The sequence below is a fragment of the Rhincodon typus genome, chromosome 7 (genome assembly GCF_021869965.1).
Source record: "Rhincodon typus isolate 14 chromosome 7, sRhiTyp1.1, whole genome shotgun sequence".
Taxonomy (NCBI): Eukaryota; Metazoa; Chordata; class Chondrichthyes; order Orectolobiformes; family Rhincodontidae; genus Rhincodon; species Rhincodon typus.
The window spans coordinates 71,335,509-71,351,409 of record NC_063338.1 but is presented as its reverse complement, the minus strand read 5'-3'; the positions used below and the strand labels follow the sequence as shown (position 1 = coordinate 71,351,409).

Sequence of the window (15,901 nt, the reverse complement as noted above, 5' to 3'; positions counted from 1 at the left end):
AGGAAATAATAAACAGACCATGACGGTAATACATGGACAGTAGTAATCTAAAACAAAATCAACAGATAGATCTGAAGGTTACAAAAATAGGAAAAGGATTAAACTAAAGCTCTGTATCTGAATCACAGCAAATTTCAAATGAAACAGATGAACTGATATTACAAATAGAAATAAATCTATATGATCTAATAACCAATACAGAGACATCGTTTCACAACGACAAAGATTGAGGATTAGAACCAATATTGAAGGATACAGGATTTTTAAGAAGGATAGAAAGCTAGGAAAAAGGTGGAAAAAAGCTTAGTTAACTAATGATAGATTAATTAACAATAGATAATGATAATTTACAATAGAGGTGGTGATCTAAATACCAGATATTAGGATGTACAAGTGGTTTTTCTTTCAGGATACGTCCACTGATTCTTCATCAATAGTAGCATTTCTAGACCGTATAATACCAAAGATTGATAATGTTTTGACAAACTAGAGATTGGTGCCACAGCCAGTTGCTTCATAGCACTTACACGGTGGTAGTTGAAAAAAAGCCCCCTCCTCCCACCTCAAGCCGCACCTCCATCTCCCACCGACCAACCTCATCCCGCCCCCTTGACCTGTCCGTCCTCCCTGGACTGACCTATCCCCTTCCTAACTCCCTACCTACACTCACCTTTACTGGCTCCATCCCCGCCTCTTCGACCTGTTTGTTTCCTCTCCACCTATCCTCTCCTCTATCCCTCTTCTATCTGCTTCCCACTCTCTCCCTATTTATTTCAAAACCCCCTCCCCCTCCCCCTTTTCTGATGAAGGGTCTAGGCCCGAAACGTCAGCCTCTCTGCTCCTATGATGCTGCTTGGCCTGCTGTGTTCATCCAGCCCTGCACCTTGTTGTCTTGGTTTCCAAACTCTGATTTGGAAACCAAAGTTTTTGGGACCACTTGTGATTGCTTTGTCACAGTCTGGATATCTCCCTTGTGAGTAATTAGGACGTTATAATATGTGTATAGACCTCTCTGATCACCAGCTCTGTAACTTGGGTGAAGATTTTGGTTTTGGGAGGTAGAAAAATGCATTCTGCTGATGCCATCAACAAAGGGACCCACTCTCCTTGGAATCTGTTTGTCAAATTGAGCAGTTGTCTGAGAAAGAAAGCCTGCATCTTCAATTCTATGAAAGAGGTTATAAAGGTAATTAACTCAAATAAACATGGCAAAAACCCTGGTGCTGACAGCATTGCGGTCAAAATTTGGAAGTGAAACAGGAGAGATTTTGTTAACAAATTAACAGCTGTCTTTAAGAATGTCTGGGATGAGAGAAAGTTCTGAAGTAGTCAGCACCTGAAAAGGAAAACAATCCAAAAATGTATTCACCGATTACTGAGCAACAAGTCTTTTTCCAGTTTCAGGGAAACTTCTTACAGGGATCTGAATAAACAGTTGACAAGTCCACCATAAAGTTGATGTTCTCCTGCAGTGCTGTTTTAAGGCTAATCATGTGACAGACAGCCAATACATTTTTTTACAGAAAGCCCTCCAAAAGAGAGCAATGTCATGATCCCTATCTGTTGTTCATAGACCTAATGAAAGGTTTTAGCAACATGAGACGACATGCTTCAGGGTGCATACTTTCCAGGATAGAATGTCTGAACAAATTTGTCAAATCTCTGCACGTACTGAATGTGGCATGGATTGTAGTGAAATGTCCAATGGTTGCCACATAGGCAATTTTAGTAAAACTCATTGGTCCCTAACTTTTCAATCTTGTCTTTGCTACTACGTTTAAGGAAGCCTCCAAAATCATGTTTGCACACATCAACAGTGGCAGACTTCAGACGCTTGGTCCATAAATAATTAATAATATTAAATAATAATTAATTATCTGATGACTTTTAGACTGAATCCTTGTCTGATATATCCATATTAAGTTCATATTCCAAGGCTGAGTAGGTAGATAGTGGCAGCAGTTCTTCATTTGATCCTTGAATTTCCCAGCACTATCCTTCGACATGGTGGAAAATTCATATTTTGGATTTGAACAACACAAGATTTAGCTACTGGAGTGGTGATAATGCTAAACCTCACCAGAATAAATGGTGTAAAATTCAGTAATGTAATTATGATCTTTAGAACTGCATGGAAATTTTCAAAATTTGTACTGAGCAGTTTTAAAGTCATAGAAAACATATGGCACAGATGTTGGGTCGTTTGGCCATTGAGTAATTATTGCTCTATAGTCAAATTTAGTTAATTCCATTTCTCTGCTGTATACCCATAGCTCTGCATATTTATTTCCTTCAAGTGCCTATTCAATTTTCTTTTAAAATTGTGAATTGTCTGCACTTCCACCATAAGTTCAGCACCATTCATGAATCCTCAGTTACTGAAGCAGGCCATGTTCAAATGCAACAAGATCTGGAAAATATCCAGGCTTGGGGCTGACAAGTGGCAAGTAACATTCATGCAACACAATTGCCAGGAAAAGATTGTCTCTAATATGAGACAATCTAATCATTGCTTGACATTTAATGGCAGTACCATCTCTGAATCCCCCACTATCAACATCCTGGAGGTTACCATTGACCAGAAACTCAACTGGAATCACCATAGGTGTACAAAATGATCAGAGGTATAGATAGAGTGGACAGCCAGAGACTTTTTCCTAGGGTGGAGGTAGCTATTACCAGGGGGCATAGTTTTAAAGTGAGCGGAGGTAGATATAGGGGAGACGCCAGAGGTATGTTATTTACTCAGAGAGTGGTAGGGGCGTGGAATGCATTGCCAGAGAGGGTAGTGGAGTCAGCCTCATTAGGGGCATTTAAGTGGCTATTAGATAGGCATATGGATGATAGTATAAGGTAGGGGTGGGGGTTAGATAGACTTTAGGTTTAGGCTAAAAGTTCGGCGCAACATTGTGGGCCAAAGGGCCTGTACTGTGCTGTACTGTTCTATGTTCTATATAAGTACAGTGGCTACAACAACAGGTCAGGGGCTGGGAATTCTGCAGTGGGTAACTTACCTCTTGATGCCCCATAGCCTCTCTACCATTTATGAAGCACATGTCAGGAGTGTGTTGAATACTTCCCAATTTCTCTGTATGAATGCAGCTCCAACAGCATTCAAGAAGCTTGACACTATCCAGAACAAAGTAGTTACTTGATTGGGACCACATTCACAATCATTGACTTCCTCCACTACTGCTGGTTAGTACCAGCATTGTGTGTCTTCTAGAAGATGCACTGCAGAAATTTGCTTAAGACCTTTAGACAGCACCTTCCAAAACCAAAATCACTTTTGCCTAGAAGGGCAAGGGCGGTAGATACATGTGAATACCATCACCTGCAGGTTCTCCTCCAAATCACTCATCATCCTGACTGTCACTGGGTCAAAATCCTGGAACTATCCCCACCCCCCCAAGCGCATTGTGGGTCTACGTACAGCACATGGACTGCAAGAAGGTAGCTCACCACTACGTTCTCATAGGCAACTAGCGATGGGCAATAAGTGCTGACCAACCATTGATGCCCTTGTACCATAAGTGAATAAAATAAAGGGCATGGATGACAAATGATAAAGGCAAGAAATCATTTGTAGTGTATAGAATATCAGTAGCAATAGACTGAGTGGTCTGTAGTTGACTAACATTGACCTTTTCTGCCCAGGGCTTAATTAAAAGTAGATGGGAAGGCAAAAGACAAAAGATTCTCCTGCCGTAACCTTTGCACCATTAAAGGCACTTCTACCTCTCTGCTCAATCCTGGTCAGTGTGGAGGAGAAGGTTGTGTTTAATTCCATTCAATGTTTTACACCTAGCCTTACCAGCTGGGTCTTTTCCAGCACTTTCTGTCTGTAACTTAAGAAAGAAGTGATTCTGTACCTTGGGAGTAAGGCAGTTCATAATATGTCAGACAGGAATTATAGTTAAACTAAAAAAACTACATTATTATTAACATAAATACACCTTCAAATTAATGTAACAAAATTAAAATCATAAGCATTATCGTCCAGATTATTTAGTGCAACACAAGTTAGATACAATATAGTTCCAGTATTTGTGCAGCAAATCGTTCTACATATGAAAAATATAGAAGTTTACAGGATTTATTATTAGTATATTATTGACAAATACATATTTCAGCTGCATTTAGAATAAAATGTTATCTCTGTGTCTACACCATAATATAAGGTCTATCCTCACTGGATAAGTCTTTTTCCCTTTTGAATTGTTTATTGTGATTATTTTCAAATTTTCACATTAACCAACCTAGTTGTTCATAAGACAGTCAGGAAGCAGACTATCAGAACAATTGGCTTCTACCCTCATGATTCAGTGTTCTCACTCTCCATGCTCAGCAGTTTAAGTTAACAGTGACAATTCAAACAATAACGTTCTCATAGTCACTGCAGCAATTTGCATTTCTCAGCAATCGCCAAACAGATGAAACTTCAGGCTCGATATTACAAGTTGGGTGTGTTTTTGTTGGGGGTGGGGGGGGGGACACGGTGTGGACACAGAATATAAATTGATGCCAGACCCATCAACATCTTCCCACCCATCCCTGAGCTCACCTCCATTATACTGAGGGTGGTAGGGTATTAAGGTTAGCAGCCTACCTATCACACATAGTGAAATAATTAAAAGTTAATTGAAAACTCCATTGACACCAAAAATTATACTGTTCAGATTCCAAAACAATTAGCATGGTCAGACAGGCAGGAACGGGATTTTTTTTTTTAAGAAGTGCTTAAAATGGTAGGAAAAAAGGGGGTGAAGCCATTGGAGGGTATAGCATGAAGATAGAAAGATAGTACACCCTTCCTTCCAACCTACATGCTCTTCAAACCACCACCCACCCCCACCAAATCATGCAAACAAAAACCCAAGACTGACTTCACTTTGAAGTTCTGTTGGGCCTCCTGTCTCGGTTTGTCTGCAGTTCTAGCAGTGCTTACTCCAGAGCTCAGGATTGCCGTGACACTTGGTGCTGCCTGCCCACTGTGCTTTTTGGCCACAGGATAGGCACCTTGTCTTCTGATGGGTTGAGTCCTGCAGTTTAGTACTTCCTTCTTCTTGTAGACATGATACTCACTAATGTGCAAATGAGTTGGAGTCTATCTCTGATTAGTAAATTCCAGACAATCTCTACTTCTTTCAGCAGGATAGTGGTATTGAGAAATAACAGTACAGATTGTATGAAGAAAATGGAAAGAGACATTTATGGGAAATAGTTATTGACCAGAACAAAAAGAATATGCTTTCGAGTGGAAATAAGGGGGCAAGGTGACAGATTCTATAGACTGGTGATGAGGCCACAAGCTGTTTCCTGGGCTGGCAGTTTTTTTTTTGTTAAATCAAGAGGCTGGGTTGCTCTTGAAGGCTTAATAATTCCATATAATCCCCATATAAATCTAAGTTATCCTTTAACTGACTGTAAATAATTGCATGCAACACTCAATATGAAGATAAATGCTACTGATAAAATATTTCTTCCTACTACTGTGCATTATGAAAATATTTAAGCTTTCAGATATTTTACCTCTCTGTCTTTGCGTGTTTAGAGTACATTGATGTGAACATGAACACTAATCTGGTAATTTTACAAGGTTCTGTTCCAGTGTGGAATCTCAGTAAATTGACATGTGCATTGGAAATAGCACTAAAGGACAGATTTTGCAAATTGTACCCCTATCTATCAAAACTCTGTGCTGCAACTGAAGCCTAAACAAATCCTCTCTATATCTACAAATGCAAACTTTCCAGCTGCCATAATGACTCGTGCTACATGTGAAAGTAATTATTCAACCATTGCTTCAGAGAGAACCAGATTCTGATTTGTATTGGAGCCATGTGTTTGCTACTCCTGAATAAGAAATCCTCCTCCACGATAGAAGTTAATCTTCGCAACTTGTGGCTTATGCACTTAAACTACCAATTTCTGATCATTGCCAATATGTTGGTGTCAATTACAGATCTAGGACTTGGGGTCAAAGATTAAAGGTCAGTGATTTAAGTGCAGAAGTCACTGATTATTAAATTTAGCTCATGGTGAATTTGCTGATAATAGATAGCAAAATACAGCTTTAGCTGCTGCATAGAAAAATCACAACAATTCTGAAATTCAAGAATATTAATGTCAAAAGTAAACAAATTAGCAGTTAGAGAATGGTGCATGACATTCACCTTGAAAAGGTTGTCCATAAATTTTAAATGAGCTCCAGAGTGTGCACTTTGTCTTTTCAATTTGCCACCATCCACAGCAATCTACACCATCTCGAAATGAGGCATCTTCTGGAAGACTGATTAATAGATCAGATTAACAAATCTTCATAGGAATAAAAGCAGGAAATATAAATAATATTATACAAAAAGCAAAACAGAATTAAGGAATAAAAACAGAACTTAAAAGGCAAAACATAGAAATCAAAGACATATTTTAATCAATAAAGTTCTGAGAGAATGACACTCTACACTAAAAAACGTTTTCAGTGCCAAGGAGATATTTCAGTTTATTTATGATTTATGAGTTAACTTAAGTTCATGCTTCAACGATGTTATTTAGATTGATTCTTTTGGAAAATACTATAACTGCACCCTATGGAGTAGCAAGATAATCTCTGACAACTGTGTAGATTATATAGATCAGATTTGATCAGCTGTTTGATATTGCCAGGAGTAAGTTTTATAAGTGTCTTCTGATGGTGGGAGGTGAGGGGAAGAGTTTCCATCCAGTCATTTGACATGAAACTTAAACTCCACAGCATGCAACTTTTTTTCAATTAAACGCCCTGTCTGGAAACCTCCCTGTTTTACAGCAATGGCACCAATTTATGCAGGGACCATTCTGGATCGAGTAAGAAGTAGGAGCCTTTTGCTGAGCTAGTGGGAAATTAGGGATGGCGGTCTAATCCTAGATCACAGGGTGAGGTGGTGATAGGAATAGGATCACTACAATGACCCATTGGGGGTGGGGGAATAGGGGTGGGGTCCAGCTGTTTGGGAGCTGATTGGAAAGATTGCTACTCCTTCTGGTCCACAAGCAATGCTGATGGGAAAATAAACTCTTTTATAAATGGTAGATGTCCTCACAGTCTGGATGCTGCTCAGGAAAATATCATTCTTTATGAAGAATGTAAAGGGAAAAGAAAATGTATACAAAACTATATTATACTCTGTTTGGTAAAGGTATTGCCATACAGAAAATAGATGAGAGGTATTCTCTCATTCATTCTTCAGGGCAATGTCATGACCAATCAGAATCAACCTGCCTGGCTTAAAATAAAAAAATACGAAGTTTGGTAAGTTACTCTCAGAAATCATCCAAATGGCAACACTTCTACTGCTTAGATTTCATGTGTTGACTTATTAGCATTCTTCTCTCATACAGTATCAATGTTGTTTATTTTTAACGTTGGTATTTCTTTCTCATTGTCCTGATAAGTGTAGGACAAAAAGCTTAGACAAAATATGTTGGGTTTCAGCAATACCCAGGTTCTGAACAACTGAACAATTACATTTATGAAGCAAAACAAGCACATTTATGGAATTAGGAGAATATCCCATGAGACCTTACTCAGTCTTCTGTCTCCCAGCTATCCTTATCATCTCACCACACCCCAAAAACAGAGTTATCTGAATTCTCTTCCTCTGGAACTATTGATGGAGCATTCTTTTAACTCCTATGATTCATTGCTAAAATCTAAATAAAACCTAAACCTAAAACTGGTCCACATCTTCTGAATGTGGCCTTTGGGCAGGCACTGTTGAGCCTGTGCCCAATTTAGATCAAAGTTCAAAATTCCAGATCCTGACTGATGTTGAAAATGTGTCCACATATCTGTGTTTATACTTTTACATGAGACAAAATTGAACTTGACTGTGATATCAGTGTAGGTTGCATGTATTTTTATACATGGTCTCATACATGAAGAACAGCATTTAAAGTTAAGCAAAAGAAATATTTAATGCACACCTTGCAGGCAGAGGGAAGAAAATTGATATGAACCTGAGGAAGTAGACACCAAAATAAAGGTTCATTTAAAAGATAAAACATTCTTGTTAGAATTTGATTTGTGAAACATCCTGGAAAATTAGTGACTTTTGAAATTTCAATTATCAAATTTTATTTACAGAGAATGATACAATTTATTGGACAGATATGGGAAGGAGTACAATTAGCAGAGCTAAACGAGACCAGACCTGGAGGGATGATATTATCACAAATGGTCTTGGACGGGTTGAAGGCATAGCAGTTGATTGGATAGCTGGTATGAAATGTTTCTATCCATTTTTTCAATTATCTCCTAATGTTGTAGCTTGATGGAACATTAACATTTATCTCTTCTACATCTTTCACAGGTAATATATATTGGTCAGATTATGGCTTCAATATAATAGAAGTTGCAAGATTTAATGGCTCTTTTCGCTATGTGGTCATCTCCCAAGGGCTTGATCAGCCACGTGCAATAGCTGTCCATCCAGAAAAAGGGTAAACCAGCTTTCTTTTCAGATGAGAAAATTAGCTTGATGGCCATATTCAGTGCTATTCTTCATTTCAATCGACTGATCTATTTTTACATCCTTGCCTGCTCTCTTCAGCTGAGCAATGTCAGCCTCAATTTCTCATTCAGCCACTTCTAAGTTCACGGCTGAAAGCTTCTGAGTAGTCAGCTCCAGTTATAGAGGATATGTTCATGATTTGGTGGATTGATCCACATGTCAATTCGCTGCAGAAGCTGTTTTTATAATGGTATGAAGAATATAAAAAGATTGGATAAAAATTAAATTGACACAGAATAGTTTGGTTTGTGAGTGCCATTTTGCATTTTTCAAAAATACTTTATCATCTTGGAGTTAATTCTGCACAATCCAAGTTCCACATTTATTGCAAATCCTGAACGCTAAATATAAATACTTCCCAAAAACGGAATTGTGAATTCTTGATAATAAAATTTTAGAAACGACATTTTAAAAAAGTCCTTGCCAAGTCTTATTGTTTACCATTCTCCTTTCTCCTCCCTCTCTCCCCTCTGAGCTGAATTTTCATTCCAGGGAACCTCATGTGGGGACCAGTTTGTATCATTCTTTACTTGTCATGGGAAGCGAGTGTCAATGGCTATGCCAACATTTATTACCAATCCCTAATTGCACAGAAGGCAGACAAGAGTGAAACACATTGTTGTTTGTTGAGGGTCAAATGTAGGTCAGACAAAGTAAGGATGGCAGGTTTCTTTCTTTGCAGGACATTAGTGAGCCAGATAGATCTTTGCAAAAATTAGCAGTGTTGCCATTAGACTAGCTGTTTATTCCGGACATTTTTAAACTGAATTCAAATTTCACCATCTGTCATGGTGGGATTCAAATCCATGTCCTCAGAACATATGCCACTCTGACTTTTGAAAATGCTTTAGCCTTATCTAGTGTAAAGATGGGATACTTGTGGAGCTGCCTCCTCCAGTGAGTTGTTTTTTTTTAATTGTTTGCCATCATTCATGCTTGAATATGACAGGACTTCAGAGTTTAGATCTGACCCGCTGGTTGTGGAATCACTTAGCCCCATCTATCACTTGCTGCCTATGATCTTTATCATGTTGTTGGTTCACCAAATTGATGCCATGTTTTATATGTGTACAGCATGCCTGATGCTGCCCCTGGCATGCCATTCTGCATTCCTCGTTGAACCAAGGTTGATCTCTGGTTTGATGGTAATAGTATGGTGGAGGATATAATTGGTCTTGAGGTTACAGCTTGTGTTGGTGTATGATTCTGCTGCAGATGACCCTCAGTCCTCATCGATGCCCAGTGTTGAGTTGCTAAATCTGTTTGAAGTCTATCCTACTTAGCATGGTCATAGTGGTACACAAAACAATGGAGAGCATACTTAAAGCAAAGATGAGACTTCATCCCCACAAGGTTATACTTCCTGACATTATCATGGACAGATGCACCTTTGGCAGGCAGAGTGGTGAGGATGAGGTCAACTATGCTTTTTTCCTCTTATTGGTTCCTTCACCACCTGCCATAGACTCAGTCCAGCAGTTACATCATTTAGCACTTTACCCACTCGATTAGTAAAGGTGCTGCTGAGCCACTTTTGGTGATGGACATTGAAGACCACTACCCAGACTATATTCTGCACCCTTCTTTCTCCAGGTGGTGTTCCACATGGAGGAGTACTGATTCATGGGCTGAGGTGGTATGTGTGGTGTGAAGGTTAGCATTTCCTCTAATTTTCTTTCAGGCTACATGGACCCCTGATGTTTGTGCACTGAAGTGACTTCTGGAGCCAAAAGTCAAAGCCACAGTTGGTGTGCTGTCTCCAATCACTGTGCACAGACCTTTTGGAGTGGCTGTGCATGCTTATGATTTGGATGGAATGTTGGAGGGAGCTCTTAATAACCTGCAGGGGGTTTCCTTGGTCATATTTTACAAACTACTATGAGACATTCTCCCAGGGCAACTTCCTCCTGACTGTATACCAGTGTGCCATCACCTCTACTGGGGTATTTCTGGATATGCCCAGGGATGGTGATGCTGCTATCTTGGCCTCAACAGAGTCAAGTTATAGGCATATTTTCCATTTGTTTAAAAAACATAACTCCTCCATCAGCACAACTACTAATAAAAGCATTCCTGAGCAGATGCCCTGAAAACCAAGCAATCTTGGTGTGATGAGTTACGGTTTTGTCTGTGGTAAACTATGATTCTGTGAATTTGATAATGTGACACTTGCTTGACTAGCCTGTGATACAACTTTCCCAATTTTGTTAATAGCAGCTGGTGGCCATGCAGGTTCAACAGAATGTTGTGAAACATTGTCATTTCTGGTGCCTTAGTTGATGCCAGATGGTCTGCCTGGTTTTATTCTTTTTTGAGGCTTTTTAGCAACCAAATGGCTTGCTAGACCATTTCAGAGGGTAGTGAGTAGGCAGCCACATTGCTTTAGATCTGGAGTCATGTGCAGGTCAGACCAGGTGAGGCCAGTGAGTTTCCTTCTCTACAGAGTATCGAGAACCAGATAGGTTTTCACCATAACAAAATCATTGTCACAATTAGACTTCCAATTTCAGATTTTTATTGGATTCAAATTTCACTGTATGTCATTGTGGGATTCAAATCCTGGTCCCAGAACATTGTCTGTTCTAGCCCAGCGACATTACCACAATGCCATTCCACTCCCTGCTATCTTTCCTCAGATGTCCCATGATTCCAAGCTCATTGCAACCTAAAAGTGCCAGGTATATAAAATCAAAGAAATAGGAGTAAATTATATGCTCATTCAAGGCTGCTTCATCTTTCAATATGATTATTGTTAATCTGGTTTAATCCACTTTTCCATCTGCTGTCCATATCCTTTGCTTTCCAAACTCTGTTTATCGCAATGTGAATATACTCAATGGTGAAGCAACCACAATCCTCTGGGATACAGAATGCAGAATTCCAAACATTCATGCCCTCCCAAAAGCAGAACTATCTCCTTGTCTAAATCCTAAATAGTATCCTGCCTTGCACTTTCACATTGTGGATTTCACACCCAGGAAAGATCAAATCCTTTCAGAACCTTGTGTTGATTTAAAGTTCCTCTCATCTTTCCAAACTCCAAAGAATATAGAGCAACTTCAATCGTCCTTTCATCATAGGGCAGTGCTTCCACTCCAGAAATTTTGCTGTACCAACTACAATGCATGTGTATGGGGAAGGGGAAAGTGATGGCCTAGTGATATTATCGCTGGACTGTTAATCCAGAAACCCAGCTAATGTTCTGGGAACAACCATCTGGCAGATGGTGGAATTTGTATTCAATAAAAATCTGGAATTATGACTTTAATGATGATCATAAAGTCATTGCTGATTGTCGTAAAAAAATCTATCTGGCTCACTAGTGTCCTTTAGGGAAGGAAACTGCCATCCTTACCTCGTCTTTTACATGTGACTCCAGACCCACAGCAATGTGGTTGACTCTTAACTACCCACTGGGATGGGCAATAAATGTTGGCCTAACCAGTGATGCCTTTATCCAATGAATGAAGAAAGAAGGAAAAAAAAGCTTCCTTACATATGACAATCAAACTGCACACAGTACTCCAGGTGTTGTCTGACAAAAGTCTTACACAATTGTAGAAAGACATCCTGAATCTTGTACCCCAATTTGTTTAAATCAAAGACCACTCTGTTACTGTTTTCCTAATTATCTGAATTACTGCCCATTAACTTTCCGCGTTACTTACACTTCTGCATCGACGTGTCTCCGAACATCACAAATTAGACATTTCATACCATTTTTAAAATATATTGTTTTCCTGGTCTTTCAATTAAACACATAATTTCACATCTATACTGCATCAACAACTCTATTACCTACTCACTAACCAATCCTTATCTCTCTGCTGTCTACACGCAGCCTACATTTTCATCTAACTTGGAAACATTGGAAACATTGCACTCCATCCCTTTATCAAAATCATTGTTATAGATTATAGATGGTTGAGAGTCTGACACTGATCCAAGTGATATATCACTAGTTACAGCTACAAATGTGAAACTGTCCAGTTAATCCTAATTTTTCATTTCCTTTCCATTAACCAATTCTCCATCAATAGTAATGTATTATCAAAAAACTCTATTAAAATTGTCAAGTATGATTTCACTTGTGAACAATTGCATTGACTCTGTCTGATTATTATGATTTTCTACATGCATTGTTAAGAGTTCCCTTACAGTAGTTTCCAGCATTTTTCCAATGCCTTATATGAACTAACTGGCCTATTGGTCCTTGTTTGCTAAAACCATTCTGGAATCTAGAGAATTTTTAAGAATCATATCCCATCAATGAATCGATTGACAGGCCACGCCTAACTCACTTAAGCCGCATATCCCTAGGTACTGAAGGGCAAATATTTCTTCAGCATGGTCAAACCACCTAACCAGTACATCTTTGGACTGTGGGAGGAAACTCACGCAGACATGGGGACAGGCACCCTAGGTTAGAATTGAACCCAGGTCCCTGGGACTATGAGGCAGCAGTACTAACCACTGTGCTCCATACTGCCTTAAAGTTTACTTCTATCTGAAATTTTCTTGCAGAGTTTGACATTCTTCTGATCCTTGAAAGCTTGGATTGGAACTCCAGTCATTCACATTAAAATGAGCTTACTGCTTACCAAAGTGACACCCAAACATCATTCTATTCATTAAAATAAACCTCCATGAATTTATTTTGAATATGAACAATCCTGCTTTTATGATGATGAGACAAGATCTTGTTGGCATCCATCCACTTGGCTTTCCCCCATTGACCTTCCTAGACTTTCTAGGATCAGCCTTGTTGTGATAGCTTAGGAGGTCCTGTTCAGAATTCCTGGCTGTCTTGAACAGCTGAGAGGATTGGGAGAGTGTGTAGTAATTAAGGAAGAAGCTTGTGCTGCAGACCTTAAACGGCACCAGAGCATAAAGAAGATTGACAATCAAGTTAAAACTTTGTTTAAAAAAGGTCAACATTGGAAGTACCATTAAGTCACTAGACTTAACAAATGTTAAGCTCCCTTCCATCCTATGATTTCATTTCAGAGAGAATGCTTTTTAATGCATTCAGCAATTCTACAACTGCAAAAAATAAACCTGCAATGTTTGACTAATACTGTCACTCCATCATTTCAAATACATTTGGTCAGATATGGTACATGGCTACCATCACTTTCAGCAGAACGTTCTGAAAGTGGTAACAACTGAAAGGGAATCAGAAAACTGCCTACCCCTACCTAACCCAGAACCACAAAGAATCTGATGTTAAGGGATGAGAGCATATCACCCTTCTCCAACAAGGGGAATTATGCATTCTATGTTAATTCCCTATGGGAAAGGGTGTTTCAAATTGAAAATAGTTCACTTAGAGTACTGTTTCTCTCCAAGATAATACTGAGCTACAGTTTAGAATTGGTGATAAACTGAACATCTAAGGGATAAAGCCTATGGTTAATTTGTCCAAAACTATAGTTACTATTGCACAATTATTTCTGCAGGAAATTGTATTAAATTCTTCTCAGGTACAGATGAGTATCTTTTATTCAACAGGAAAGATCGATTTGGTTGAATTTACCAAAGGTGCATTAAGCTTGTCAAGTACTCCAGAGGCAATGATTAGAACATGACGAGCAGGGAGGGGGTTACTAATGTATTAGCAACGTAATTTAAACTAAACAGCTGCTAAATGAGCACCACCTTCTGGACTTCTGAATGTAATACAAAGTTAATTTTAATTAAATGTAAATTAATGCTAAATAATCCAGGACATTTCTGGGTATTTCTCTTATGAGGCAAATTTTGTGCTGGATTTGAAGGTGGGGTGGGGGACTTGTTAAATCTAGTACTGACCTATCCACTTTCTACCTATCTGCCTCTCTTGCCATTGCAATTATTTAAGGTGGTGTAGCACAGGAAGACTATCAATGGGCATGTTTGAAGCCCTTAATTGGGCTATTAATGCACCCAACTCCTCTTTTGGACCATCCTCTGTCCTACCTGAACATCCTATAAACCAGAATGTTGATTTACCAGATTTGCCCCTCCCTCAACCATGTCTCTGTGATGGCAAAAACATCATAATCCCATGTGTTCATTATTACCTCATCTGTTTTACCTATAATACTCCTCGCATTAAAGTAGGGGTCGTTCAAATCCTGCCTTACTCCTTTGAAACTCACATGGCTGAATTTCCTCTGCCTTGGTTCCTATGCTGTGTACCCACTGCACTCATTGATCCAGGAGTCTAAAATCTTCCTTCCTGCTTCAACTCCTAAGTCACACATTCATCTGCCCTGTTCTCCAATTTCAATACTTGCCAGCATGTGGCATGGGCAGTAATCCAGAGATTACAACCTTTGAGGACTGTTCTTTAGTCTACTGCCTAGCTCCCTAATTTCTTGATGTCAGACCAAATAGCTTATTCTACCTATAACATTGATATTAATGTCTACCAAAACCTCTGTCTTGTCACTTTCCCCTTTCAGGATGTCCTGCAGCCGGTTAATTGTATTCTTAACCCTGGCACCAGGGAGGCAATACACTGTCATGGCATCTTTAGCCACAGAAATGCCTATCTGTTCCCCTAACTTGCCAACTTGGCACACAGTAAATCACCAAACACACTCCTAAATACCAATCTAATTAGCCTGTGATTGGCCAGCTTCTCTGTGAAGTGAAGTTTCTTGATCCAAAAAGGCAGAAGTCCTACCTAGTTATCTTTTAGTTGGTATTCTCTTCGGTGGGCTCTGTTCTGTCTTTTAACCAGGGGCAAGGAATCCGGTTCCTGGTAAGTGATGGCCTAGTGATATTATCACTGGGCTATTAGTCCAGAGATTCAGGGAATATTCTGGGGACCTGGGCCCAAATCCTGCCACGGCAGATGGTGGAACTTGAATTCAATAATAATCTGGAAACAAGAGTTTAATGATGACCATGAAATCATTGCTGATTGTTAGGGGGAAGCCTATCTGGTTCACTAATGCCCCTTTAGGCAGAGAAATCTGCCATTCTTACCTGGTGTGGCTGGCACGTGACTCCAGAGCCACAGTAATGCAATTGATTCTCAACTGCTCTCTGGGTATTTAGTGATGGGCAATACATTTTGGCCTTGCTAGTGATACCCACATGAATGAATAAAAGAAAATCCAGCCCCCTCCTTTCTAAAATTTGCTTTATGAGAATATTTCATTGAAGTAGGCCATTTGGCCCACCAGACCTGTACTGATTGAGAAATCCAAGAAACATAAAGACCTGCTCCCTTTTTTTTAAAATTGTGGCTGAATTTAATCTTTCTCTAAAATACAAAGATTATCATGAGAAAGACCAAGAGGCAATAGGTTTCAGGCATTTATCTGAAAATCTGCAATGTCCAAAAAGTCGAATTTGCT

General features: G+C 39.3%; 1 protein-coding gene across 1 annotated transcript in view; it reads left to right on the top strand.

Moving 5' to 3' along the window:
• LOC109911043 (low-density lipoprotein receptor-related protein 1-like) overlaps positions 1 to 15,901 on the top strand; it is a 1,753,343-nt gene that overhangs the window by 1,318,409 nt on the left and 419,033 nt on the right. Inside the window, exons 36-37 of the mRNA XM_048599379.1 lie at positions 8,126 to 8,260; positions 8,352 to 8,481. Of these exons, the coding sequence (XP_048455336.1) occupies positions 8,126 to 8,260; positions 8,352 to 8,481 (265 nt within the window). The remainder of the gene's footprint in view (positions 1 to 8,125; positions 8,261 to 8,351; positions 8,482 to 15,901) is intronic.